Below are 27908 nucleotides of genomic sequence, written 5' to 3'. Positions count from 1 at the left end.
ACGCCCTGTAAATGCAAGCAGATGTGGATCTCTTCGAGACCTCGAACGGGAATCAGGGTGAACGGACAACCGATAGAACTCGTCGATGAGTTCTGTTACCTGGGCTGTACGCTGAAGAACAACAACAGCTACGAGAGAGATGTTCAGCAAAGATGCGCTAAGGCCACTTCCGCATTTAACTCTTTAACGAAATGCCTGTGGTCGACCCCCATCACCAACGAAGTTAAGCTGCGAGTCTACCTATCCGCAATTCGCCCCATCATGATGTACGGATCCGAGATTTGGACAGCACCATCAACAGTGATGGAGAGGCTTGAATGCACAGAACGAAAGCTGTTCAGACGGCTACTTGGCTACTTTTGGCCTAGGGTATGCCACAATGATTATCTTTACGCAGAAATTGATGTGGTATATCGGCGGATGACACGTGGAAGATATCAACATCTTGCACCGCCATCGAAAGTGGCTAAAGTAAATCGTCTTCGCTTCTTTGGTCATATATTAAGGAGACCGGCAGATCGCCTTGTTCAACGAGTTCTGAGGAATTTGCCGGGTTCAAGCTGGAAGACGCCACCTGGCCGAAAACGGAAGTTCTGGACTGAGGTGGTGAAAGAGGACATGAGGACACTCGGCGTGGATAGACAGTACAGGCGAGATGTAAGGTTTCGCAGAATATGGCATAGTGACGAATGGATTGATTGTGTGCAAGCTCTCGCAGAAGGTTGCACGGAGCTGTGTTCAAGGACGGCACACCTCAACGAGGATGCGAGTAATCGCGTCAGGCGATGACGTCAGCCCGCCGATTAAGTCAGTTAAGTAAGTCATAACCTAAAAAGATGACGCCTGCTATTTATATTTGAACCACAAAATGTCAGCATGAAGCTTGGGACGGTTGCATAAGCGGTTGCAAACAAACAACTTAATTAGTTCTTTGTTCTCAAGATTTCCGCAGGGAAAATACCGTTCTAGTACATTCCGAAACAAATTTTTAAGAAAAAAAAAGTCATATTCAGATAGAGGGAGATTCCAATGTCGATACCGTCTTCAAGGATGTCTCAACTGCAGTCGATCGCGCACTTTTAATTCGAGGTGAGAATTTGTAGGAACAAATCATATATTCCGTTACGCTAAACTGAGATCATGCTCAATGTGTTCCGTTACGCTTATTCATATATTCCGTTACGCTAAACTGAGATCATGCTCAATGTGTTCATCATGTACTTTAAAATTTTTAAATTGAAAAAATTTGTATTGAAATTGAAAACCGTTTGTCTTCTCATCTAAAATAGCGATCTATATTGCGATTCACAGTTTTATTCCTCATATTTGAATGTGATTGTCACCTTCATTTAATCCGCCATGAAACTCTCTCTACATAAAGATTAATTTACTGAATTACTGAATTGATGATGTCCAAGGCTTACTAACAAAACATGCACTCTCTGGGGTTGAGTTTATCTTCAATACAACTAATATTATCCACTTCATTCTCAACCTGCGCAACAGTCTTTGCCAGGGTCAAGCGAGGTGATGGGACACGGTCCTCACGAATACCGCCCCTGAAATGTTTTAGAAATATTGAAGTTGAAATATTTTTCTATTTTTATTCTATTCTATTCCTATTTTAAACCAGTCTGAACGTCCAGGTGAAGCCGGACTTCAGCCTTTCAATGATTTTCGCTTTGCCCGCCTTCACCGATCAATGAAAATTGATAGTAGTGGCATCTTCTGTGAAATTAGAATTATCTTTTTCTAACAACAAATGATATTTTGACGTTAAAATGACGTAAACAACATCATGGTGCTGATAAGGATAATCTTCTACGTCAGATCATGTAAACTGTCGGTTACTATTTAAGCAGTCGTTTGCATGCGTGTTTCCACCTTCTGAAGAAGACATGTTACCAACCTGCAGCAAACGTGCTGGGAAATAGATATGCAGAGGATTGTTAGAGGTGAAACACAACAAGGGTAGTGACCACGGTTATAAAACGGTTGCAACGTAACACTTACCATTTGCGACGCGCACAAGAAGTTATTGCGCGATGCGACTGCACTACGGCACAGCAATTGGCGTCGCGTCTTTCTTGCGTAGGCGCACCGATTCGACGCCGTGGCACCGTCTCCACATATTTTATAGCTTTTTGTCGTCGGTCGAATTACAGAGAAATGTGGGGAAAAAAACGAACAAAATCAACATTTTTTTTCCTACAATGACAATGGAACTTTTAACTTTTGTCCCATGAAAATCCAGAGAGGAGGTGGAAAAGACAGCGATATGACCATTTTTAAGGCAAACCTTCTCTGAAAAGGATACCTGAAATATTTCTCGTGGTCCTCTTATTACGAAGCTATTGGCGATCTTCCAGACCCAACAATGTTCACGGATTCTGAGTTTTTTGGTCATTAAATTCCAATAAATTCAGTTTTAAACTGCCGATCACTACGTATAACTAAATTATTCATTTTTCAAGTGTGGTTTCAACTTTTAACTCTTTTGCGAAAACTTGACTCAGCTGGGGGTCGAACCTACGAAGTCCTACTGTTACGTTATCAACACGATGTACTTTACAAAACTAAATGTTGAGGTTTCCGTACTGTCCTACGCCTGAAACTAACATAATATTTTTTAGTTTATGTGACCATTTACTATTATTTTTCGTAGTATTTTATAATGTAAGCATTTATCTAATAATACGTGATATTTCTCCTGGTTATCATGTCATCCTTCATTCACTACTGTTCACCGTACACTCCCGTTACCCCAGGTGGGGAAGTCCCATCGCAGGTTTGACGGTGGACTTTTCCCTAACTTTTGTTCGCTGTTCAGCTAGCTATAGAGATCTTTCGATACTCAACAACATATGACTTCAATGGTGCGATGATTTTATGAACTGGGCGCGCATATTGGCTTGCTATGATTGGAAGTGGACAAGCTGATGATTGCGAGAGACTATTTGGATTGACCACCCTTGCTACAGTAAAGAATCAACGGCGAAATCTGGGACATAGAGCAGGGTAATAACTCGGAGTTACTTTACAGCTAAAAAAATCAGGTGATTACGAACAAGACTTCATCACTCTAGAGTGTGTTTTTTTATTCCGTTTTCAAACTCATGCACGAATGGTCGCAGATGAGAAAACTGGGCTTGAGCGAGTTCGGGTCGACGACATCTCCATAGAGTTGCCTTGCCGAAGAAACCATTACATTCCTGCTGACCTGCCTTATTCGGTGGCCTGAAAATATTGCATTACTGTTTGCATTTTCGCGAAGTGTGTCGTTTTTGCACATAGCTTTACCGAATCCTTTCAATCTTCAGTAAGAGCTCGTACAAAATGCATCCATTTTCACTGTTCCATATCTTGCAAGCGGGTGTATCGCAGTCGGTAAGAACTTCCGCTGTATCTGCACGATCGACCGGAGGTTGGAATCCGCCCTAATGCCAACCAAACTTTTTGTCTCTCCGGGGTCGACAAATTAGTATGAGGCTTGTTAGGAGGATAGAAATACTGACTTGACACATCGACTAGCCCCCGCAAGTTACTGTATTGGCTAGTCACACATTCGTGAACCTCAAATGATTCTGAATTGAAGTGAACATGGTGGTGCATCCCAAGCGGATTGACTGACGATAAACACTCTATCTTGTATCCTTTATGTTGCAGGACTCAATATCTCACTTTGGTTGCCTTTCGACGACGCCGAGCTTCGCCATGCCTCTTTCACCACTTCAGTCAATCTCTTCCGCTTTCTACCAGGTGCTCTTTTCAAATCAGATCCGAGAAAATAACAGAATTCATCGAGATCGACCGATCGTCCGTAAAGGACCTACATCTCTATGCACTATTCAGAGGGGAGGATCCCGCAGGATGCAGCTAGTTACGTACTGCTGTCTACGAACACATAAACATTCTTGGAGTAGTTGAACTCGACCAAGAAACGTCTTGATGATGCAAAGATGACATCAAAAGGACACTGCTCGATTGCTCTTCACCTGATGTCGTTGATGGCGATGCTGAACAACGGGCGTCGTGCCACTGTCTTTTATTTTAGCCCAATTACGATTTTAGACGACGAATTACGTTGAAATGGTGTTCGAACCGCAGCAGTCGTTTGTCGATTCGTGCGTCAGTTACACAAACGACGCTTCTTGGTTTGCTCTGCGCTGGCGGTGGCTCTTACAAAGGTCTAGTTCTACTATTGCTATCTACACTGGCTTCGAGTGCCACTGCCACACTCTGGTCACTCTGCTGCCAATAAACATGCGAGAACCGAAAAATTCATGTCTTGTAAACAGAAAAAGGAAGTATAGGTCTATAAAATGTTGGGAAATGTGGATGAAAAATGTAAACTCTCCGGCTTTTAATTGTTAAAATCGGTTTACTATATAACGCATTAAGAAATATACTGTCATAAGAATCTTATGCACAGATTAGACCGAAATAAAACGATAAGATACTGCAGATAGCAAAAAGGGGTGTTATATAAAGTGGAGCTCACAAAAATGTGAGAAATTATTGAAATAGTTCGATTTTATTCTATATAAACATTATAATCATGCAAAAATTTGTGTGAGAATAATGTTACAATGAATCATCCAATGTTGTTATGAACTTCCCATTCTAAAAATTTTAGTATATAATGATAGAGGTAAAGTTCCTCAAGTCAGATCAATGTCGATCATGATAGCAACATATCACTATCCGATATACGCTGTCTGAGTTGGATATTCCTTATTCTATTTGCTCCTCAGTTCGCAGTTTATCCCCTACTCTTTCGCGACGCATCGCTCAACGACTCCACGTTCAGTAGGAATCATTGACGCCATCAACCTACGTAGCACAGTTCAAATCCTCTAACGTCTAAAGTGCAGCGTAAAAAGAATATTGTATGTTGTTATGAATATGTATATTTTATGTTGTACCGGCTCACCAAATGCAAAGAAACAATGCGGGATGAGTTAGCCTACTTTTGTACTCCGCGGCACTCAAAGACAATGTAGATAATTCCATGGACTTCAATATATGGAGCAGCAAAAATAGATGCAGTTTTTGCGAATTCTCCTTGAAGATCGAAAAGATTCGGCGAAATTATGTTTACACTTCGCGGAAACGTGCCATCATATTTATTGTCGGGCCGCCGAATAAGTCAGGTCAAAGCAGTAATTACGAACGGCTCTTTTTGCAACGTAATTTCTCCACTATTCTACTCGGTGCACGAAAGTATTGAATCTCACCAAATTCGGCGTACTTTTCTCATTTGCAGAACAAGAATATGATGGTTTCTTCGGCAAAGCAAGTCCATGAAGATGTCGTTGATCCGAACTCGTTCAAGCCCAGTTTTTTCATCTGCGACCATCTGTGCACGGATTTAGAAACGAAGTAAAAACACGCTCTAGAGTGCGTCTTGGTCGAAGTCTTGTTCGGAATCATCTGATGTTTTCCGACTGTAAAGCAACTCCAAGTTATTTGCTCTATATCCTAGATATCGCCGTTGATTTTTTCCTGTAGCAAGGATGCAAAGTGGTCAACCATGCTTTCTAAATAGCGCCTCCCGCAATCATCACCTTGTCCACTCGCAATCATAGCAAGTTAATATACGCGCCCAAATCATAAAATCATCGCACCATTGAAATCACAAGTTGATAAGTATCTAATGATTTCTGTAGCTAACTGAACAGCGAGGAAAAGCTAAATATGTATGCATGTATGCATACACGCATACACATACAGGCATATGCACATGGACTAAGCCCGTTATTATACACCATGATATTCATACAAGTATTCGATGTTTTCTCCTCATATCGAATCTAACTGTAACACCGGATACGATTTTGCACTTGAGCCAGCGAAGAGATCACCACGTCATCAAGCATAGTTCAGAACAGCAAGAAAACGTTAAGTTGTCTTCAATCAAGGTTGACTCAAAAAGCACACTAGTTCCACTATTAAAAGTATAAAGAATAAGTTCTTATCATTTTGTTACTTGTGTAACCCAAACTATTTGCACCACACAAAAATCGAATTTTCCTCAGCCATCTATTCAAAAATATTACACCATTTATTTTCAAAAAAAAAATCGAATATGACCCCTCTACAACTCCCAGCCTTCAGCGGTTTCATTAGGTGCGTGAGCGCATTCACAATCATAAGTCATATACGGTCCCGCGTTGAATTACTTCTTATAGATCTAGATATTTAATGTTCAAAACTGTCAACTTCGGTGTACAGTACTAATAGTAGGACACAAAGACACCACAAAGGCATGTCGTATCGTTCACCTCCAGTAAGTCGAACCAGAATCGCTACTCGCTTTACTCGCTGCTCTAATAGTTGCTGGTCGCGAAAATCGTTTCAATACTCTTTAGTGCAGGCCTACCATAATAAAAAAAGAGAACTATTCATTTGGATTACCACTGAGTACACGAGAAAGCTGTGGTGCTCTGCGAACACACATCCAAACGTACAATACCAAATCAGTCGACAGCACCAAACAACCGTAGCCAAACGATTACATGGAATTACCAGTGTATATCCTTTTTCTCGACAAGAAAAATTTCTCTGGATGAGTTTGCAACGCGTAGTAGCTGTCAATAAGCAGATGCGAATGAATAAAATAGTCCTCATTTACGCCGCCCACGTCCACTCTGTGCTCTATGAAAAGGAATATTTTCAGAACATGAAGGCGGCAGACTGCAAAAATCGAAGAGATACGTTGCTGCAAATGAATGAAAGAGGTGTTCGTTTCTATTATGTATGTCAGAATTATGATTCTATATTATTTACCGCCGCCAATATCGGATTTATCGTTAATCAAGGTGGAACTACTTATTCTTACATCCAACGTTTTGATCAGTTTTTTTCTTGAAAGTTACCATAACATTACTAAAATGTAAAAAAAATAAATTGTTTATGGATAGCAGTTTTACCTCCTAGACTTATAGTCGATTTTGAAAGCACTTCTAATGACACTGTCCTTCAAGAACAGACAGCCTGCTTGGTTGGGTTAAACAGGTGTTGATTACTTGGAAAAGGACGATTCTTTCCTGGTGTCTCAAAATCCGTTCCCAACGGATTATAAACTACAATATTCCTTACGAGTGAAAAAAGGGCAAAGAATAAAGTCTCTAGCGTATCAATCCACATGGATTGCACCAAAAAATTTTACTGCAATTCGTGATCGTTGAGGTTTTGGATCGCGTTTTGTCTATACAATGACTTGCGGAGTTTCGCTAATTAGCTTCACACCGCGATCTCACTAATGCTGCTGAAATTTCCCGAAGAAACCCAACGAGAATTCTGAAGTCACGAATACCTTGGTAATCCACCTCCTTTAATATATCCTTGATCTTTGTTGATAAAAGTGCGGCAATTGAAGGTAACGAAAACAAATATGTTCTTATCCTTCTTTTCTAGCCTTGAGATTGGGTACTTGCTTTGAACTTTCCTCTCTATACAAGACATAGCTCCGGGATTCACGGGTATGGCAGCTTCTTTTTTTTTGAAGTGACTTAATTGGAGATTCCGTGGATTCTCACAAAAGCGTGATTCCTGTAGCTTCAACAACTCATTTCTAAAATTGAAATAGAATTTTCCACCTGACTGTTCAAATTCTCAGATATCAGTTTTTGTGACAATGGAAAACGAATTTTTTATAGAAAGCTTGGAGTGTAATAAGGATTGTAGTAAATCGTTGTTAACTGTTGTAAATTACCATCGTGTCGAAAATCTCATTGTTAAACTATCGGTTTTGCTCAGTTGGAAATTTTGTCGCATATATTTGGTTTCCCTTCAAAGCTCTTCGAAGGATAGATTTGTAAATGGCGTGACGTATACAAATTACACATTACTACTTGATATTTGCTTTTACAGAGAATTCTACCAAATATTAGAGATTCCACTTTTCTAGCAGCCGGGGCCGCGTATACAAGTCCGACTGCTACTTGCTCATGTAGTCGTCATGCTTTCACTAAACGCAACCAGGCATTCAAGTGTGCGCACTGGGAACGTTCGAGCTATGTAACCTGGGCAGTTATATGGCGCTAGATTCCCATACACTGTAAAAAGGTGCTGCCGTCCAGCACATCGTTAAACCCCATAACCTAAAAGGTAAACTGTCTGAAGGGACCATGGAATCTTTGGCAACAACCATTCGTTTCGTCACGCTGAAACTGTCAAGTGAACTCCAACGAACCGCCGTGTCCAGGCCTCACCAATATCTCTGTTTGCCATCTGCTACCTTGGGGGAAACACTCATCAGAGATTGGCTCTTCATCAGCATCGGAGACTATACTACCCACTGCGGTGACGCTGATGATCATAGATGCGTTAGTCGGGTCCGGCGTTCCGACCCCTTCACTTTTGGACGGTTGGCGAAGGGTCCCATGAGCTAGATCCCCTTCATTTGAGGAGAGTCCGTCTCCTTCCTATCACACCTATGCTGATGAGAGAAAAGTAGGAGGTTGTGTGGTAGCTGTGAGTAACGGCTTCAGGACCTTGCTGAACTGGCAAACGCAGTCAGCTCTTGAACTCAAACACGCTCATAGACCGACATGTGTGGTTAACGAGGAACCACCAACCGAGTCGAGGGTTCTGCTCTCTATTCAAAAAATGAAGAATGGAAAATCTGGTGGAGACGACAGGATTAGCGCAGAAATGCTAAAATATCTTCCTCCGTCTGGGATTCGTGAGATGACAAAGATCATTCCTTCAATATGGATAGACGAAAGGATACCTGGTTTGTGGAGACACGCTACCACAATTCCCCTCCACAAGAAGTTATCCGTCACGGACCCTCGGAATTATCAAAGAATCTCTTTGCTGCGTGTTATGTACAAGGTTTTGAAGCGGATTATCCTGGACCGGCTTATCAAACATCCTGCGACGAGCAAGCTGGCTTTCGTCCTCACCTAAGCCTTTCTGAACTTCAAAGCTGCTTTCGACTCTCCTCACCGGGACAGTCTTCTCAATGTGCTCTGCGCCAATGGAATACCAAGAAAGTTCGTTCGCTTTCTTGATGACATGAATCAACGAACAACTGCTGCAAATCCAACACCGGATGTACAACACCGTTTGAGGTGGTAACTGGAGCAAGAAAAGGAGTGGCAAGACCCTTCCTATTCAACTTTGTCATCAACGATATCATGCAAGAACAGTAGATCATTGTCCTGCGGACATCGCCTTAGCACTATCACGGTGGCTCTTTAGTGCGCCGACAAAGTTATTATATTCGCAGAAAGCAGCACGAAACTTCAACATATTGTCGACTTTGTATCAAAGATAGCTGCAGTCTATGGACTATGCCTACTCCCTGATAAGTGCAAGCAGATTTGGGTCTCTTTGAGACTTTGAACGGTGGGAAGACCGATCTAATTCATCGATGAGTTCTGTTATCTGGGCTGTATGCTGAAGAACAGCGGCAGCTATGGGGATGATTATACAGCATAGATGCACTAAAGCCTGCTGCACAATCAACTCCTTGACAAAGTATTTGTGGTCGACTCTCATCGCTTACAAAGTTAAACTGCGAGTCTATCTATCCGCAGTTCGCCTCATCGTGATGTACATATCAGAGACTTAGGCCACACCGTCTCCGGTGCTGGAGAGGCATGACTGCATGGAAGAAAACCTGCTTAGACGGCTACATGGTTGCTTTTGACATAGGGTATGCCATAATGAAGATTTTTACGCGAAAATTGCTATAGTGTACCGGATATAGTGTGATGACACGTGGAAGATGCCAACATCTTGCACCGCCATCGAAAGTGGCTACAGAAAATCGTCTTTGTTTCCATGGATATGTATTAAGGAGACCAGCAGGCCGTTCAACGAGGTCTGAAAAGTTTGCTGGGTTGAAGCTGGAGAAGGACACCCGGCCGAAATTGGAAGGAGGTGGTGAAAGAGAGCTTAAGGACACTTGGCGTGGATGGGCAATTCAGGCGAGACGTAAGGACTGGCAGGATGAGGAATAGCGACAAATGGATTGATTCTGTTCAAGCTCTGCAGAAGATCGTGAAGATTGAGCAGAGCCATGTTCGAAGACAACACACCTCGACGAAGATGCTGGCAATAGCGTCAGGTGATGACATCAGCCCGCCGATTAAGTTAAGTCAAGTAGCGAACTGCAGATAAAAAAGCATAGTAACGTTTCGTACAAGTCCTTGTCACATCAGAGGTCTTCTGCTCTTCTCTGCTTCTCTGTGTGTGAAAGCCTCAGCTACTAACTTTATTATTGCCATCAGCTGGTCGTAATTACTTAGGGCGGCGGTTGTTGCAAATTCTTCCAAAGTAGGACGGAAACAGTATCTATTCAAAATTGGCCAGTACTCAAAATTTTCTCGGAATTTAGTTATATTGTGTTGATAGATTTTTGCCATGACATACAACGGGTCATGTTCAAACTTGGATCAACCGATGATCTCTCGTCGAAAGATGTTCACTGATAAATCAGTAGCATTCCTTCCCAACATCTTTTGCGGTATTCGTATCTATTTCCTGTGAAAGTTCTCACCGAGGCGATTATCCATGAAATGAGCCTGATTTCTCGAAAACCCTCGGTATTTTTTGGTTGTACCCTAGCTACTTTGCTACAAATGATTTCGGCTTTAGATCCATCAATGACTATTTTGCAAATGGCATTCACTTCGCAGAGGAGCGCTATTCCAGAGGCGATTGAAGGGCTTAGAATTGATTGAAAACCTCCGTGGATAGATTGAGACAAGTAAGCGAACTCACTATTGTCATAACCGGCAGTTGATGCGTAACTTTGAGCAAGAAGACGGAAGTCTAGTGATAACGGCACCTCCGTTTCAGCTTTTGTCTAGCAAAAAGCGACGGCTGATGGTATCAACACGGAAATTTGTTGAGGCGGAGGAGCAGTACATGAGGTTGCATAAAAAGTCACAAAAAGTGATTACACGTTCCTGACAAAGTGAACTCAAATTGCAGCTTCCTCAAAACTTTTCATAGAAATAACGTGGTGTTACAAAATAGAATAAAAGGTGATGTTATCATTCGAATATTTTATTCTGATTACATTTGTACACTTATTCAAATTACACTTGTACAAGTAATAAAATACATAAACTTCATATCACTTTCACGGCGTAGCTTACAGCACAGAATTGCTTAACGGTAACCACGTTTTAAAGAAAGACACTAACAGTAACGGAAATTGGAACTTACTTAAAATATGTGATATGAAATTCCATACTCTGCACATAAATTTTAAAGTGGCACTCTTGATAAAAGAGTGAGTTACTGGACATTATGGATGATATAGACCAGAGAAAATTCTACAGAGCGTACCAAAATGTCAGTCTGTCCTCTAAAAAGGTCAAAAGCACAAAATCATGTTATCTTGGAGAGGAATATTTGTGTAAACAGATTTAAGTCTACCATTAGATTGATGCAAAAGAAATGCAGGATTTTTCAACCGCCAAGTCCTCTCTTCTTGAAACCTCGGGATTGGGAAGTGTATTTATGTATTTTTGTTATGCCAACGAGGTCTAGGTGAAGCTTTTTCATTCGCCTGACGTTTCGATAAACTCGTCTTTATCAAAGGCCTGAAAATGGTTCGAGGTCTTTGATGTCATGCATATCCCATCAAACTCCTCCATTCTCCTTGTCAACTTGTCAACCCTCGATATTGTTCTAAGTACACCAACAAACAAACTGAACAGTCTCACCGACTAGTGGGGCTCGTGAACCACTAGTCGCTTATAGATTGTCACCAAGGCGAATGAGATCTACGCACTCTGCAGTATCCGTATGCACCGATGTCTGGATAACGTTAAGGAACTGCATGTGGGACAGTCTTATAGCTCACAGAGTGTTATGAATGGCATGAAGTCATTGGTAATTGATAAGAACTCATTTTCGTTGTTCATGGCTGCATTCCTGATGGAAATCCAGAATGCTTCCAATGCCTTCCTAGCAAAAATTTCTTTCTCGTGCGCTAATATCGTACACTTTGATTCAAACTCATCTTCATAATGCTTATCATTTTTGTGGTGCCCTAATGGTGTTATCGAACTGCCACGCTTTTTACAAGTACCGTATGAGGAACCACGACCGTATGACCCACACACTTAATTTATCGATCTAACCTCCTATGCAACTTGGTTAAAATGTGGTTCAATCATCTATGTCCAAAAATTACCTCTTGAGACTCTGTCAAGTGATTATTTCCACCTACCTTGTGAAGCGTGACAATCGAGATAAAAAAGGAAATTGGTTGATGTCATCACACACATGCTGCTGTCTAAAAGCCAGGAATGAAATAAAGGATAAAAGGATAAAGTTTATGGCGTTAATCAATCCGCTTGGGATGCGCCCCCACGTTCACTTCAATTCAGAATCGTTTGAGGTTTACGAACGTGTATCTGGGCTATACAATGACTTGCGGTGGCTAGCCGATGTGCCAAGTCAGTGCTTTTATCCTCCCAGACTGATACCAATTTATCGGCCCCAGAGGGATGAAAGGCTTGGTGAGCACTAGAGCGGATTCGAACCTCCGATCGATCGTGCAGGAAGCGGAACCTCTAACTGCTACACCACATCCGCCCCAGGAATGAAATAGAGTTGAGGATTTGCATCTGATTGATAGAGTAGGTGATCCTATAGAGTTTAGTGTGGGAATATGTCCTGAAGTTTGGGTCAGGGCCACACAAATCACATCTGTATAGTTTTGTGCACCCATTGTGCACACACTTTCGACATTGTGGAGAAAGCTTGTATTTTGGCGGTATTTTTTCAAGGTGACCGCACACTCAGCCTTATTCAACATGATCACCCACTGCGGTCATTCCTCTTTCTGGAAACTTGGAGGAAGCATTTTTGTTTCGTGCAAGTGAGCGCTTTGTGATCACTTGCTTGCTAATAAATATTACTATCACAAAATAGCCATGTCTCTAGAGTCTAAACCAATCGCCCTATTTTTAGTGAGAAAAAGGGAGCTAATCTTTCCTTCACATCAGTACATTTTGGTGTATCGGATGAATTTTGTCTTTTACGCTACTTACGCAAAGTCCAGTGAGGGTCAAGCGTGTGGTGGAGGAGGGGTCGTAGAGTGAGGGGACGCAAGGGGGTGGGCATAAAAACCAAAACAAAACATTTCTTCACCTCTCATCTGTGCTCCCGTTGTTCATCGATTTACTCGAGCGGGCACCAGTAATACCTCTATATGTCCCGAATTTTGCTTTCCTTAGCATATGCGGCAGCGTCTCTCTCGTTTCCTTCTGCCCAGCTCAGATGTCAGGTCGTTCATCATGTTGATTTCCCGACCTAGATATACATAACTAGAGCATTCGCATATATTCATTCCGTTGAGCGTGAATGGGGCATCAGAAACCCATCCGTTCCACATAAACATCGTCTTGTCTAGCTTCAGCTGAAGGCCGATATTTTTTCACGTTTGGTCAAAGTCGACCACCATCCATTCCGACTGATTGATGCTTGATGTTATAAGAACGATGTCGTCAGCGAAGCGAAGATGGTGTAAATGCCGGCCGTCAACTTTCACCCCCATGTTATCCCATTCCAATCCTTGCATCGCGTTCTCGAAAGTGGCACTAAATATTTTGGGTGAAATTATGCCACCTTGACGAACCCCTCTATTCACCTCCATTATGATCTCAATCATCATTGTAGAATGGGAAAATTTTGGTCGCGAAGTTGCTATACAACTCACAAAGTATTTTTATGTATGGAGTGGGACACAACGGCATCTTGTACTCGCGCGATCTCGATTAGTTTTGAAACTGTGTGAATGTGGTCAATCGTGCTGAATCCCTTTCGGAGCCCTGCTTGCTCGCATAGCTGTCTTCATCTAACATTTTTTCAATCATATTAAGGATCACTCTTGTGAAGAGCTTGTAGAGCTTCAGTAAGCAAATTGGGCGATAGTTGCCGATGTCTTGTAAGTCTCCTTCTTATACAACAGCACGGTCTTGCTGTTTTTCCATTGCTTAGGAACCCTGCATTCCGACAGATAACGAGTGAAGATCCTCGCCAGTGTATTGATGAGGACTGGCGGTAGGTACTTCAGATGCTCAGGCTTGATTCTGGCGGGACTGGGTTAAGTACGATTCTTCACCGACATGATAGCGTGTCGTATTCCGGACGGGAGAACCTCTGGAATGACATGTCCATCTTCCCTCAGATGGTGAGGAGGCAAGTGGACGTGGCTGTCGAAGAGATCTGAGTAGCAGTGAATGACCTTTTTCATCCCCCTTCTCGATGCTGTAGTTGTTCCATCTGGGGTCCGGAGGACAGTCATCCTCGTCTTGCAACTGGCGAAGTCTCGATGGGCATAGCGGATGCTTTTTCCCGCCTCTGCAGCTTCAGCCAGCACTCCTGCTCTTCTCTCTTTAAGGTCTTCCTTTATCGCCTCTCTGCAAAACCTTGCGAGCTCGGACGTGAGTTGTTGGTTCCCTGCTGCTCGTGCTGCTCCACGCTGACGTATCAGCTCTAGAGTTTTCGGAGACGGGTGTCTCTTGGAAGTTTTGAAACTCTTCGCTTTCCTTGTATAGTGGTGAAGATGTTCTACAAGCCGTTTATATTCATCGTCGATGTCGTCCATGACCTTTATCTTCCCAAAAGCCGACAAACAGAACGAAGAGGTCCCAGTCGATGATGATTCTTGAAGTTTGCTCTGTGAACTTCGCGGCCTTTTCTCTTCTCCGTGTGAAAGAAAATCTTCCTCGAAGAAGGCGATGATCCGATCCAGTATAAAACTTTGGTACAACAGCGACATCCGTCAGGGAAAACATTTTACTGACCATGATGTAGTCAATTTCATTAAGATACCCTCCATCGGGTGAATCCTACGTCCAGCGTAGACAGAAGGGCTTCTGGAATTGCGAGTTCCCATGGATGGTCCTAGTCATCTTGATAAACTCGGAAAGCCTCTATCCTTGCTCCCTCAATTGAAGAAATTAGGGGTTTCCATTGGATTTCCAATGGGTTACGATGTTAAGTTCTCCAGGCGTTCTTTTGGGGCCAATTTTGATGTTGAAATCACCAACTTTGACCTTTTGGAACGTATGATCTATTCTGTAGAACTTCTCCAGTTGCATCTAGAAAGCTTCGACTTCTTCTTCGTAGCTTGATGTTGGAGCGTAAGCGACGAAGATAGTCAACGCTGGTGTTGGACCACATCTTCTCATCCGTAGACGTCCAATTCGGGTTGTAAGTTGTTCGAAAAAGTCTATGTTTACTGCCATATTCGTGTTGACAAGGACACCAACTTCACCATCTCCTCTACTATCGCATGTTCCTAAGAACAGTTCTTCTACAGTGTCATACACGGCGTTCAGTGGGTGGCGTCACCTCGTCTCGGTCAGTCCGACTAAGTCGTGCTTAAACTTCCTGCCCTGCATCATCAGATCTTCGATGGCCGCTTCCGATGCAAGAGTACGTGCGTTATAAGTACAGATCGTCATCCTAGTCCTTTTCCGTTTCGGTAGCCTACATGACTCCTGCAACAAAAACAAAACAAAACATTTGTTAGTAATATGTAGTTACATGCATTACAAAATATCACAAATAATCATGATAAATAATTACATAAAGTTATAAAGTTTCTGGCGTCAATCAATCCGCTTGAGATGCGTTCCCAAGTTCACTTCAATTCAGAATCGTTGAAGGTTTACCAACGTGCGACTGAACTATACAATGAATTGCGGTGGCTAGCCGATGTGTCAAGTCAGTCGTTTTACCCTCCCATACAAGTCTGGTACCAATTTATCAAACCCGAAGGGATGAAGGGCTTGGTGAGCGCTAGGGCGGATTCGAACCCCCGATCGATCGTGCAGGAAGCGGAACCTCTAACGGCTACACTACACCCGCCCCAAATGATTAAATAAATTGCAAATATCATGTATTAAGTTTCAGGGATAGGACAGTAACATAAAAGAACCAACACTTTGTTATGAAAATGTACAACGTGCTGTGTTGATTTTGATAAGCTGTACACGAGGTTGTTAAATAATTTTATAGGCTAACGATTCGCCAGAATCGCTTTCTTCAGAGCCTGAAATGGGCGATTCAATTTGAAATTTAACGACCAAACCTGTCCACAACTGAACTGATAAACTCCATGCCTACTTTTTCAATCAACAACTTAGCGACTACACTGAATGCTCATCTTGGATCAGATCCGCCTAGCATGGTGCGCTGACTGATCGATTACGAGAGCGAATGGTTTGAATTTTTCATTCGGATCAGAAGAACCGTCTTGGCTTGGATCCAAAATGCCTCCAGCCATTTTCGAGCCAACGTTTTAGATTAAGACTAAGATTTAGACCCTCATTTCAAAATCGGCTCCGTTGTGTTTTTGTGTTCTATGGGCACCTAAAGGTGTCCATTCTCGTAACCTATTCTTTCCGTTCACGTGATCTGTGACGCGGATATATAGCGATCGTGCCGTTTCACCGACATACTCGTCACATAGTTCGTGCAACAAATCAGGTAGATTACATCGGATCTCTAGTAGGCTCCTGATCTACCTGTGGGACAAATAATGCGGTTCGGTATTGTACAGATGATATTGTATAAACGATTCCGAACTACCTGAAGTTTCCAGTTGTTCGGTGGTATTTCAACGACCGAAACGGAGCTATCTAAATCTGCTCTCATCAGACACCGTCTAATAATGGGCAGTACTCGTTTTATCGGAGATATAAGGAAAGCAGAGACGTATCTTATCTGTGGTGGGGTTTTCCAATTGCCGTGCCCGCTCACTTCGGTATCGTCTCGCTTCAGACGTTCGGATTTCATAGCCATTAGAAACAGCAATTTGGCGAACCAAAGTTAACGATTCCTTTCTCTCCTCAAGTCCACTACAAACGGTTTTTGCCCTGTGGAACATGTTGGTAGTCACAGCTTTCTTCACTTGAAATGGATAATCAGAGAGAAAATGAACCAAGATCTTCTTATTACTGGGCTTACGATACCATTTTGTTTACCGTTTGAGATGCCAACCTGGATGTTTAGAAAAGGAGACCTGTTGCCCAGTGGTTTTTTGGTGGTAAGTTTTATGTGTTCGGACTGCCGGTTCAACAACTGAAAACATTTGTCCATTTCCGCCTGGGTGGCGCAAATGACAAAGCAATCGTCGATGTAGTGAGAGTAGAAGAAAAGACGTAGTTCCAGAACAAGTGCTTCAATTTTGGCCATAAATGAAATAGCTAAGGTGGGGTCCAATCTCTGCCCCATAGTTAAGTCTATAAATTGTGCAAATTTCCGGACCATCTGAAGATATTGCAGTCGAAAGACGCCTTGAGAAGAACCACCAATTGGGAGATTGAGAATCCGTTCAAACTCATGTTTTATTTCAGCAGCTCGAACATAGCCTGTATCGCAGAGTCGTTAGATACATTCGTATGCAGCGCTTCGACATCGCATGACTCCATGACACAACCTCCTGTCAGGTGTGCCGCGCGTATGTGGTCTAGAAACTAAGAAGGGTATTTGTTAAATGGGCAGGTATATGGCTCTATACTTGCGCCAATATTGTGTTTAAGAACCACCCTATCGTATCCGTAGGACCTCCTACACTACTAATTATATGTCTCACTTCCAATGTAGCACGGTGGAAACCAAATTGCTGTTGGACTGGAGTTTGTGCGTCTTGATAAGACGAGCAATGAAAGAAGGAATAAACTCAGCGGATTTTGCTACCTTAACCTACTGCTCGTTTAAAAAGCGGGACTTTTTTACGGACTCACTAACAGAGGATAAACGATATAGTGAGGCATCTTGCAAATGTCTTTCTGTTATTGCAACATCCAGCTGGTGTGGAATGCCACAAACTCCCCACCTTTATCACTTGTGGATAACCTTATTTGTTTACACTTAATCAGCTCTCAAATATCCTTAATGCCTTTCTTTTCTACAAGAGAAATGTTAGAGTTAAATCTGTTCTCACGAAATCGAGCTACCGCTTTATATACATCGTTTGCAAAGAGACAGAAATTTGCATCTACACGTGGGCTCTTGTTGTTTAAGGAACACAGATAGGAAAGATATCGGCAGACTCTCTCTGACTGATCTTTGGTTTCTTTCCCTGCTGTTAAAATTGACCTTCCTGCGGAGCCTATCTTGAACTTCATGTAGAGCACAAGTGTTCTTAAGCAGAACTACAGTTGAAATGGGCTGCGATGAAGAGAAAATAAGACTCAATTCCAAACCCAACTTCGCATTCTCAAAAAGTCTAGATTCTCCTAACATGGTCACTCGAGAAACATTTGAAAGCATATCCTCGTCCCAAACAGTGTCGCGTTCACTCCTGCCAGGAAGGGTCATAGCATTTAGTGGTTGTGCATTGTCGCTTCGTGATCTACTCAAAAGGCAATCGAATTTTCTCTGTAGAGTTATCTTGAGGTTACATAGAATAGAATTGCAAATAGAAATTGATCCACCCACTATTCTCATCCAGAGCCAATCTTTCAAGTACTGGGCACAATACTGTTCCTTCGACGTACACTTCTTAATCACTGCGTACTCGTATTTCGTCTCGCTTCTTCTTCAGCACAATGCGTAGGAGTTGTTGTTGGTGGCTACTACTACGTACTTGATTGCTGATGGCTGTTCTCTAGTAGCTCGCACAGATTGTGTAGTCGCTTCTGCCCAATGAGGTTGGGAGAAACACTATGATGGAGACAGCGGTTGAGAACGTGGATGGACTGTCTAGCTGCTACGATCTTTTCTCGCAGCGACAGTGCTTCCTTCACAAGTCAATAATATTCAGCTGGCACATCGCAAAGCAACTGAATCAGTTGTGAGATACTATGTGTACAACACCGAATTAAATTATTTGTCCCACAGGTAGATCAGGAGACTACTTGATATCTGGTGTAATCTACCTGATTTCGTGCACGAACTGTGTGACCAGTATGTCGATGAAACTGCAGGGTCGCTATATGTCCACATCAAAGAGCACGTGAACGGAAAGAATAGGTTACGAGAATGGACACCTTTAGGTGCCCATAGAACACAAAAACACAACGGAGCCGATTTTGAAATAAGGGTCTAAATCTTAGGGCACGAATCTAAAACGTTGGCTTGAAAATGGCTGAAGGCATTTGGATCCAAGCCAGCAACCCTAGAATGAACCGCGTGGACGAATATCTGTCGATAACGCGAGAACTGGCGCCATATCTCGGATGGTTCTTCCGATCCGAATGAAAAATTCAAACCATTCGCTCTCGTGATCGATCAGTCAGCGCACCATGCTAGGGGGATCCGATCCAAGGTGAGCATTCAGTGTAGTCGCTAAGTTGTTGATTGAAAAAGTAGGCATGGAGTTTATCAGTTCAGTTGTGGAGAGGTTTGGTCGTTCAAATTTCAAATTGAATCGCCCATTTCAGGCTCTGAAAAAGGCGATTCTGGCGAATCGTTCGCCAATAGAATTATTTAACAACCTCGTGTACAGCTTATCAAAATCAAAACGACACCCAACTATGCCGAGGTTCATTTAAAGTCGAACTTTTCAATGTACGTGTTGACAATTTAATAATTGGGCTACTCCCTCTGAAGCAATTTTTCGCAAAAAAAGATATAAACTTGAAGCTATCTCTGAAAGATGAAGAACTTAATCATACGTGGCTCTCAGCAGTTTAAAGGTGGATTCAATGGAAAAAAAAAGGCTCAGATTCTGTGTTCATTGGTAGGTCTGGAAGTTTACGAATAACTTCGTGATGAGAGGACCTATAGAAATATCTTGAGAGAGTTTCTATAGGGAAAGGTTTGCCCTATAAGAAATTTACATCGCTGTTTCTTGAGACATTCTAGTTTCCTTGGAGTTTAAATGGGACAAATTTAAAACTTTTCGGTTTTTTTTTTCAATTTTTGCTATTCAGATTTTCAGAGAACCAGAAGGTTCGAAAAGGAGAAACCTTGCACATATAAGTTTCTTTCCGCGGACCTCCCTCACTAGAGAGATCGCAGCCGGTGAGTCGCGAGGCTACGTGGCGCATCCCGGGGTTTCGGATAGGGGGCTAATCGCGGACCAAAAGCGACCTTGTGCTTGCTCAGAGACGGGGGTGGATTTAAGAGATGGACTCCATGTTTCTGCTGAGCCAGGACTGACTCATGACATCCATGTATGCCGCGCGTCGTTCTGGCCAAAAGCCTGCAATCTACTGACTGGGAGGTGCAAGGGAGGCGGTTTGGAGTCGCCTCCAACAAATAAACTCCACATATCCATTCCGGGAGAACAGAAGTTCTCCCAAAAACTCATGGCGTTAAAGGCTTGCAACCTACCCATGGGTTTTAAATTTTTTGCATGTCACAGTAATAGAAAAGAGTCTCCTGATTCCGGAGGAAAGCCTGGTACGGTAGAGCCAGGTAGGACGGGGTTGCAGGAGTCATATAGGCTACCGAAACGGAAAAGGACTAGGATGACGATCTGTACTTATAACGCACGTATTCTTGCATCGGAAGCGGCCATCGAAGATCTGATGATGCAGGCCAGGAAGACTGACCGAGATGAGGTGACGCCACCCGCTGAACGCCGTGTATGACAGTGTAGAAGAATTGTTCTTAGGAACATGCGATAGTAGAGGAGATGGTGAAGTTGGTGTCCTTGTCAACACGAATATGGCAGTAAACATAGACTTTTTCGAACAACTTACAACCCGAATCGGACGTCTACGGATGAGAAGATGTGGTCCAACACCAGCGTTGACTATCTTCGTCGCTTACGCTCCAACGTCAAGCTACGAAGAAGAAGAAGTCTTCGAAGCTTTCTATATGGACCTGGAGAAGTTCTACCAAGAAGATCATGCATTCTACAAGGTCATAATTGGCGATTTCAACGCCAAAGTTGGCCCAAGAAGAACGCCTGTGGAACTTCACATCGGGACCCACGGCCTACAATGGAATGATCAGGGGGAGAGGCTCTCCGAGTTCATTATGACGATTAAGACCATCCATGGGAACTCGCAATTCTCTACGCTGGACATGGGAGTCACCCGGCAGAGGGTACCGTAATGAAATAGACCACATCATCGTGAATGAAAGGTTCTGCCTGACGGACGTCGCTGTTGTGCCAAAATTATATACGGGATCGGACCATCGCCTCCTCCGAGGAAGATTTTCCTTCACAAGGAGAGAAGAGAAAGCCGCCAAGTTCAGAGAGAAATCCCAGAACTATCATCAAGCGGGATCTCTTCGCTACGCTAGCCGGCTTTTGGGAAGATTCCGCAATGGACAACATCGACGAGAACATCGGAATATGACCGGCTTGTCGAACACCTTCACGACTGCGCGAAGAAGTCTGAGAGTTTTAAACCACCAAGAGACGCTTGTCTCTTGAAACTCTTGAGCTGATACGCCAGCGTGGAGCAGCACGAGCCGCAGGGAACCAAGAACTCACGTCCGAGCTCACAAGGCTTTGCAGAGAGGCGATAAAGGAAGGCCTTAAAGAGAGAAGAGCAGAAGTGCTGACTGAAGCTGCAGAGGTGCGGAAAAGCATCCGCTATGCCCGTCGAGACTTCGCCAGTCGCAAGACGAGGATGACTGCTCTCCTGAACCCGATGGGAATAACCACTGCATCGAGAAGGGGGACGGCGAAAACCACTTACGACTTCTACTCTGATCTCTTCGACAACCATGTGCATTTGCCTCCTCACCATCTAAGGGAAGACGGACATGTCATTCCAGAGGTTCTCTCGTCCGAAATACGACATGCTATCATATCGGTAAGAAATCGTACGGCACCCGGTCCCGACAGAATAAGACCAGAACACCTGGAAACACCTTCCGCCAGTACTCATCAACACTCTGGCAAGACTCTTTACAGGTTACCTGTCGGAATGCAAGGTTCCTAAACAGTGGAAGACCAGCAAGACCGTTGTATAAAAAGGGAGATCCATATGACATCGGCAACTATCGCCCAGTCTGCTTACTGTCAGTCATCTACATGCTCTTTATAAGAGTGATCCTTAATAGGATTGAAAAACTCTTGGATGAAGGAACGTCATGCGAGCAAACAGGGTTTCGAAAAGGATTCAGCACGATTGACCACATTCACACTATTTCGAAACTCATCGAGGTATCACAAGAGCACAAGATGACGTTCTGTCTCACCTTCATCGACTTGAAGGCCTTCGACTCGTGGAAGGCTTGGACAACCAAGGCGTCCCTCAGTACATAAAGGTACTTCGAGAGTTGTACAGTAACTTCACGACCGGAATTCCGCCATTTTACAAAAAATATTATCACTGACGTTAAGAGAGGGGTCCGACAGAGTAGAACAATCTCACATAAAATATTCACGGCCACGTCGACAACGCAATGCGAAAGTTGGAATGGGACTACATGGGAGTGAAGGTTGATTGTCGGCAGCTACACCATTTTCGCTTCGCTGATGACATCGTACTGATAACACCAAGCATCAACCAAACGGAAAGAATGCTGACCGAATTCGACGAAACATGTGAATGCATCGGTCCTCAGCTGAATCTGCAAAAGACGATGTTCATGCGGAACCAATGGGTCTCGGATGCCCAATTCACGCTCGAGGGAACGAACATATCTGAATTCACCAGCTACGTTTATCTGGGTCGGGAATCGAACATGATGAACGACCTGACCCCCGAGCTGGGCAAGAAGAGACGAACGGCTTGGGGAGCATATAAGAGCATCGAGGATGTAGTGAAGAAGACCAAGAACACCCGGCTCCGTGCTCACCTCTTCAACACCACCGTACTTCCTGCTTTGACCTATGCTTCGGAAACCTGGGCATTTCGCAAGCAGGAAGAAAACGCGGTTAGCGTCATTGAACGCGCAATTGAGAGAGTGATGCTACGAGTATCTCGTTCCACGCAAGTGTGAGACGGGATTCGAAGTTCCCTCGTGATGCGCTTTAACGACAACCGTTGGACCAGAACCGTGAGCGACTGGGTTCCCCGCGATATTAAGCGCACTACAGGAAGACCGCCGACCCGATGGTCAGATTTCTTCACGAGCTCCTTCAAAGAAAATTGTGATGCTCTTCGTGTCCCACGCGAAAAGAGGAACCACTGGGCTACTCAGGCACGCGATCGGGACAAAGAATTACTGGCGCCTGCTCGATCAGTTCGAAGATCAACGGAAGTCAAGGTGATCAAAGTGATAAGTCGCTTTAGACCCTCTATCCGAATACATGGAGATTTTTCAAAACGCCGTCCCGTTTTCTGAAATGGGAAAACTTGCCAAAATCCCGATTTTTTGATCTTGCGCGGAAAGATGTGTAATCTTGAAAAAACTCTAATAACTCGGAGTAGCTTAGGGCGAAGCTGATCTTCTTCCAGTATGTTGTAGCCGAGAATTTTCTCTATCAGATGCTGCATCAATCAATATGCAGGGCCTCGCGACTTTTCCAAATTTTTGACGGGAAAAAGATGGGAAAATGCCGTTATTCCTATCTAGATTACAAAAAAAAAACTAGGTTACAAAACACAGCGGTTGTAGGGCAGACCTTCTTCCCTGAAAAACTACCAAAAGTGTTTCTCTTATCACGAAGTTATTTGCGACCTTCTAGAACTAACAGTGTGCCCAAAATCTGAGTTCTTTTTTTTGTAATCAAATTCCATTGAATCCACTTTTAAACTGCTGAAAACTACGTATAGCTAAATTCTTAATTTTTTAGAAGTGATTTCAAACTTCTAACTCCTTTGTAAAAAATTTGCTCAGAGGGATATGTTACGTCGTCCCATTATCGCATTGCAGGGACAAAATGTTTATTTTTTTGTCGCTCCTTTGTAATGCGACCCATGCAACCTCTCATCCCCCGGGATCGATAAATTTGTACCAGACCTGTCTGAGAAGATCCCAGGCGGATTGATTAACGCCAGCCACAATATCCTTTATCCACACACACTTATTCTCTCAAATTCATACCAACCTTCGCCAATAGTATCCTAGATTCTCGATATTTTTACAAAGTTTTCTCTACACTGTCGGCTGTCATCATGATATTATAGACGTATAAGCGATTTCAGCGGCACGATCTGTGTTTTGGCTGTTTAAAAACGACGTCAATCACGTATTCAGAATGTTTGGAGATGTTGTTACTCATAACGGGAGTTTTTTGAACCTGAGGTAGACCAGGTTATCTCTGTTCGGTGGCAGGTTCATGTTTTTCAACCACAAAAATCTACACAAGTCTCTAGTAGTCTCTCTTGAAAGGACATAGAGTATTCGAGTGAAAGCGGCTCCAGAGTCGCAAATCAGAATGATTTTGATGCATCTTGATGCTAACAAAATGTCGTGAATTTTGCTACTGAATGACTCTCATTTGTGGATCACGTCATTTAACTTTCTCTTTCGTTTTCGAGAAAAATTCACGATCAAGAACTATTCTCAAATGTGTTTTCTTGTTTGTTTTCAAGCGCGTGAATGCGGCATGTAGTAGACTCGCACAGCGCTAGCTTCAGCATCTTCAAAATGCTCGATAGTTCTAGTCTCCTCGTAATTTTTGAGGATCATTTCCGTACTATTCATTAGAAAGTTTCGCTGTAGCATTTCCTGCAGTGAGTCGAGGCAGCGGATAGCTACCTAGCTACGGATAGTTATTCTCAAGTTCAGAAATGTTTTTTTTTGTTTCAAAGGAAATGTAGCAGTCATACGTCCTTGTTCAAAGAAATTCTCCCTGAATATTACTTACTAACTACCTAAAAGGAACGTCTTCAGTGAATGCCCCAGCATCTTTCCCCTCGCCATCGCCATCCAAGATGTTCTCAATTTCAGTGAGTGAAGTTGACTAGACCTTTCAGCCGTATCCAGTTGAGCTTTCAGCTGGTCCGTGTGCAGCGAATACATCACCCTATCACGTCGGCGGTCTCCCTTGAGGGCGTTCAGCATCTCTTGGGATCTATTCTAGCGTTCTTTTGGTCCATCTATCGTCGATTCTTTTCATAATGTGAACTGTTCCTTCCATCTCATGCTTTCCTTTCGATGTATATTCCCTCTGTGTCGCGGAGACGGGACATTACTCTTAAGTCAGAACTGTGAAGATCGGCTAGGTGTTGTGTGCTCGGTCAAACTTCAGAAGACATCTCTTAAGGGCTCTGTTGGTAATGAGTAGCTTCCTTAACGTGGCAGCGGTGTCTGCAACGTCTCTGCTGCGTAACAGAGCGCTGGAAGAAGTGTCGAGTCAAAGAGATGGGCACGGGGATCTTGGTCTGTGAGTTGGTTCGCAATTTTCCTGACGGGTGCGAATGCAGCCCACGCTGCTCATCCTTCTATTCAGTTCTTCCTTCAATCGTTTTCCATATTCATAGAACGACCGAGGTATACGTACGACGACGTTTCTACGATTTGGAAGCCTGCAAGTTGTACTCCTCCGTCCTCGCGGTAGACGTTCTTCATGAACTTTTATTCGGAATCCTATTCTCTTCCCTGCTTCGTTTAACTTCTTGGTCTCAGCTTCATCGGTATCTATCAAAAAGAGAACGATATCGTCCGCAAAATGAAGATTGGAGAAGAATATTCTATCAACACGTATGCTCTTTCTTCCCAAGAAAATGACTTCATTATCCAATGCATTGCAGCACTGAACAGCTTCGGCGATATAGTATCGCCATGTCGTACTCCCTTTCCAATAGGTCTGGTGAGGTGGCGATGAAAAGGCTGTATCGTGGGGGTTCATCGATCGTTGCAATTGGCTAATGTCCATGACACGTCCACACCTTGATCGACCAGCGCTGACAGTATGGCATTCGTTTCTACTCTGTCGAAGGCTTTCTCATAGGCGACGAAGGTTAGAACAAGAGGCAGGCGGTATATCCGGCAAACCTCTATGACCCTCGACACGGTCTGGATGTGGTCCTAGCAGCTGAACCCCTGGCGGAATCCAGCTTGTTCTTGAAGCTAGGGTTCATCCAGCGTCCTAGATATGCGCGTGAGGATGATCTTGGTGAATACTTTGTATAACACGCTCAGCAAGCATATCGGACGGTAGTTCCGAAGGTCCTCTCGGTCACCTTTCTTATGGATAAGAACGGTTCGCGAGGTCTTCAACTAGTCTGGGATCCTTTCTTTCTGAAGGTAGGATGTCATGTGCACTGCTAAGATTACATGAAGTGTTGTCTGTGTAGGGTTTCATTTCTTGATAGCGACTCGTACTTTTGAAGGGAAAATAAGTGGTGAAACTTCAGCAGTAAAAATAATCTGGCTTGACACAAGAGTTGATGAACGGAAAAGATTCGAGTAGAACCTCTCCATAATAAATTCCATCTTACGACGAAAAGACGTGCGAGTCCAGTCCTCGCTCAGCAAAGCTGCTAGCGGAATATTATATTCGCGGAGATCCCTGCGCAACTTCTTTAGACTCGCTCTTGTGCTGTTTCTAGAATTCTCTTCTGCTTGTATATCGAAGAATCCTACTGCAACGCTTTTCTGCAGCTAGCGTTTGCTACTAACCGCTCAATGGGCGATGCATTCGGATCAAGCCCCAAAGTCCTTCTTCTTTCCAACAATTTCTTGTTGGTCTTCGAAATCCTAGTTTGTCGTGCGCGGCTTCGGGACACGCTCAGCACAGGCTCCTAATCCTCTGGGTCCTAGAAATGTGCACGAGGAAGAAATTGGTGAATACTTTGTACAAGACGCTCAGCAAGCATATCGAACAATATTTTTGAAGGTCCTTTCGGTCATATTTCTTATGGATATGGACGGTTCGCGAAATTTTCAGTGGTCTGGGATCATTCCTTTCTGAAGATAGGACGTTGTGTGCTTCACTAGAATTACATGAAGCGCGTGATCGGGCTTGATACAGGAGTTGGTGAACGGAAGAAGTCTCACGACGAGGAGGTGCGGATCCTGTCTTCGCTCAGCAAGGCAGTTAGCGGAATATTATATTCGTGGAGGTCCCTGCGGCACTTCTTTAGACTTCTCCTTTGTGCTGCCTCCAGAATCTTCTGCCCGTATTTCAAAAGACCCTTCTGCTTTTCTGCAGCTAGCGTTTGCTAGCTGCAGAAAAGCAAGAGGAACTTTTGACGTGCGATGCATTCGGATCAAGCCTTAAAGTTTTCCTTCTTTCCAACAGTTCCTTGGTGGTCTTCAAAGTTCGGCATTCGGCAAAAGGCACGCCCAGCACAGGCTCACAGTCCTTTAAGCAGCATGTCGTAGTCCACGTTTGGGCCCTCCTCGATGTGCCAGTCACCATGGGACAAGGAGTCCTCAAATATGCAATAGTCGTGTACGACTTTTTTTCCTTCTTTGTCGATGACTGATGTTCTTTCCCATCATGCGGCTAAATTGTATTTGGAAGGAGGCAGTGATAAGAACCACTACAATAGGATGGTGCCACCGAGACGACAAGTAGGCACCACCTCCGGTTGTGAGTATGTGATCTGCCTCCGTAAGAGTCGTGCCATTGGGCGATTCCTAGGTCCACCGACGATGATCTTTCTTCATAAAAGGGAATTTCCATTCCAGAAAGAAGCGAAAAGTGGACAGCAGCCCGGCAAGACGATTGTCGTTTTCATTCCAAATCTTCCGATCCTGTATTCCTCCTTCCTAGGATTTCCCTGTTTTGTGTTGACTTCTACGACCACGAATTTGTAGGAATTTTCGTTGCGGATCACTTCCTCCAGTTTCTTATAAAACGCGCCCGATTCGGATTCATCAGCTGCTGATGTTGGTGGGTAGCAGTTGATGATGCTGATAGGTTTTTGGTGCAAACAGCAAAGACGAAGAATGGCCAAACGAGGTGACAGGATCTCGTGAAAATCGAAAAGATGGACGACAGATGGGTGCACAACAAAACCAATATCGCCTACATTTCGCGACGGAACCTTTTCTCCGCGCATAACGAGTATGCCATCATTCATGTGTCGTGCGTCGCTTCTTCTACTCTTGGTCTCTTGCAGAGCAATCACATGGTTTTTGATACGCTCTGCAGCTCCGAGAAGGCATAT

General features: G+C 43.6%; 12 protein-coding genes across 16 annotated transcripts; 7 read left to right on the top strand and 5 right to left on the bottom strand.

The window, feature by feature from the left end:
• Positions 1–21: 21 nt before the first annotated feature.
• On the top strand, positions 22–6735 carry RB195_023146 (uncharacterized protein; the record flags this gene model as incomplete). 2 transcript variants are annotated; one of them, XM_064210482.1, is made up of 4 exons in its annotated part: positions 22–657; positions 1014–1089; positions 3667–3759; positions 6680–6735. In XM_064210482.1, 4 exons carry the CDS (start codon positions 22–24, stop codon positions 6733–6735), a joined length of 861 nt encoding a protein of 286 aa, XP_064066363.1. The 2 variants fall into 2 exon arrangements, with proteins under 2 accessions (XP_064066363.1, XP_064066365.1); XM_064210483.1 differs by lacking the exons at positions 1014–1089; positions 3667–3759; positions 6680–6735 and having other exon boundaries at positions 22–789.
• Positions 1424–5359, bottom strand: RB195_023147 (uncharacterized protein; the record flags this gene model as incomplete). Its single annotated transcript, XM_064210484.1, has 4 exons — positions 1424–1559; positions 3115–3237; positions 3301–3437; positions 5252–5359. 4 exons carry the CDS (start codon positions 5357–5359, stop codon positions 1424–1426), a joined length of 504 nt encoding a protein of 167 aa, XP_064066364.1.
• A 1397-nt stretch (positions 6736–8132) lies between the features above and the next one.
• On the top strand, positions 8133–8916 carry RB195_023145 (uncharacterized protein; the record flags this gene model as incomplete). Its single annotated transcript, XM_064210481.1, has 2 exons — positions 8133–8330; positions 8413–8916. 2 exons carry the CDS (start codon positions 8133–8135, stop codon positions 8914–8916), a joined length of 702 nt encoding a protein of 233 aa, XP_064066362.1.
• A 695-nt stretch (positions 8917–9611) lies between these two features.
• RB195_023144 (uncharacterized protein) lies at positions 9612–9974 on the top strand (the record flags this gene model as incomplete). Its single annotated transcript, XM_064210480.1, has 2 exons — positions 9612–9667; positions 9812–9974. The coding sequence occupies 2 exons, from the start codon at positions 9612–9614 to the stop codon at positions 9972–9974; spliced, it is 219 nt and encodes a 72-aa protein (XP_064066360.1).
• Positions 9726–9974, top strand: RB195_023143 (uncharacterized protein; the record flags this gene model as incomplete). The annotated part of the gene is made up of 1 exon (XM_064210479.1): positions 9726–9974. The coding sequence occupies one exon, from the start codon at positions 9726–9728 to the stop codon at positions 9972–9974; it is 249 nt and encodes an 82-aa protein (XP_064066361.1).
• Positions 9975–14080: 4106 nt separating this feature from the next.
• On the bottom strand, positions 14081–14758 carry RB195_023142 (uncharacterized protein; the record flags this gene model as incomplete). Its single annotated transcript, XM_064210478.1, has 1 exon — positions 14081–14758. One exon carries the CDS (start codon positions 14756–14758, stop codon positions 14081–14083), a length of 678 nt encoding a protein of 225 aa, XP_064066359.1.
• Positions 14759–15080: 322 nt separating this feature from the next.
• RB195_023141 (uncharacterized protein) lies at positions 15081–16788 on the bottom strand (the record flags this gene model as incomplete). Of its 2 annotated transcripts, XM_064210476.1 has the most annotated exons (3): positions 15081–15267; positions 15334–15482; positions 16747–16788. In XM_064210476.1, the coding sequence occupies 3 exons, from the start codon at positions 16786–16788 to the stop codon at positions 15081–15083; spliced, it is 378 nt and encodes a 125-aa protein (XP_064066357.1). The 2 variants fall into 2 exon arrangements, with proteins under 2 accessions (XP_064066357.1, XP_064066358.1); XM_064210477.1 differs by lacking the exon at positions 16747–16788 and having other exon boundaries at positions 15081–15264; positions 15334–15446.
• Positions 16789–19235: 2447 nt separating this feature from the next.
• RB195_023140 (uncharacterized protein) lies at positions 19236–20528 on the top strand (the record flags this gene model as incomplete). Its single annotated transcript, XM_064210475.1, has 2 exons — positions 19236–19258; positions 19874–20528. The coding sequence occupies 2 exons, from the start codon at positions 19236–19238 to the stop codon at positions 20526–20528; spliced, it is 678 nt and encodes a 225-aa protein (XP_064066356.1).
• Positions 20529–20604: 76 nt separating this feature from the next.
• On the top strand, positions 20605–22162 carry RB195_023139 (uncharacterized protein; the record flags this gene model as incomplete). 3 transcript variants are annotated; one of them, XM_064210474.1, is made up of 3 exons in its annotated part: positions 20605–20988; positions 21306–21707; positions 21809–22162. In XM_064210474.1, the coding sequence occupies 3 exons, from the start codon at positions 20605–20607 to the stop codon at positions 22160–22162; spliced, it is 1140 nt and encodes a 379-aa protein (XP_064066353.1). The 3 variants fall into 3 exon arrangements, with proteins under 3 accessions (XP_064066353.1, XP_064066355.1, XP_064066354.1); XM_064210472.1 differs by lacking the exon at positions 20605–20988 and having other exon boundaries at positions 21522–21707; XM_064210473.1 differs by lacking the exons at positions 21306–21707; positions 21809–22162 and having other exon boundaries at positions 20605–20997.
• Positions 22163–22302: 140 nt separating this feature from the next.
• RB195_023138 (uncharacterized protein) lies at positions 22303–22842 on the top strand (the record flags this gene model as incomplete). Its single annotated transcript, XM_064210471.1, has 1 exon — positions 22303–22842. The coding sequence occupies one exon, from the start codon at positions 22303–22305 to the stop codon at positions 22840–22842; it is 540 nt and encodes a 179-aa protein (XP_064066352.1).
• Positions 22843–25144: 2302 nt separating this feature from the next.
• On the bottom strand, positions 25145–25666 carry RB195_023137 (uncharacterized protein; the record flags this gene model as incomplete). Its single annotated transcript, XM_064210470.1, has 1 exon — positions 25145–25666. One exon carries the CDS (start codon positions 25664–25666, stop codon positions 25145–25147), a length of 522 nt encoding a protein of 173 aa, XP_064066351.1.
• A 1735-nt stretch (positions 25667–27401) lies between these two features.
• On the bottom strand, positions 27402–27821 carry RB195_023136 (uncharacterized protein; the record flags this gene model as incomplete). Its single annotated transcript, XM_064210469.1, has 1 exon — positions 27402–27821. One exon carries the CDS (start codon positions 27819–27821, stop codon positions 27402–27404), a length of 420 nt encoding a protein of 139 aa, XP_064066350.1.
• Between the last annotated feature and the right edge of the window lie 87 nt (positions 27822–27908).

Source organism: Necator americanus, chromosome X, assembly GCF_031761385.1.
Source record: "Necator americanus strain Aroian chromosome X, whole genome shotgun sequence".
In the NCBI taxonomy this organism is placed as follows: domain Eukaryota; kingdom Metazoa; phylum Nematoda; class Chromadorea; order Rhabditida; family Ancylostomatidae; genus Necator; species Necator americanus.
Note: the sequence above shows the minus strand (reverse complement) of the source record. Positions and strands in the feature narration are given on the sequence as shown.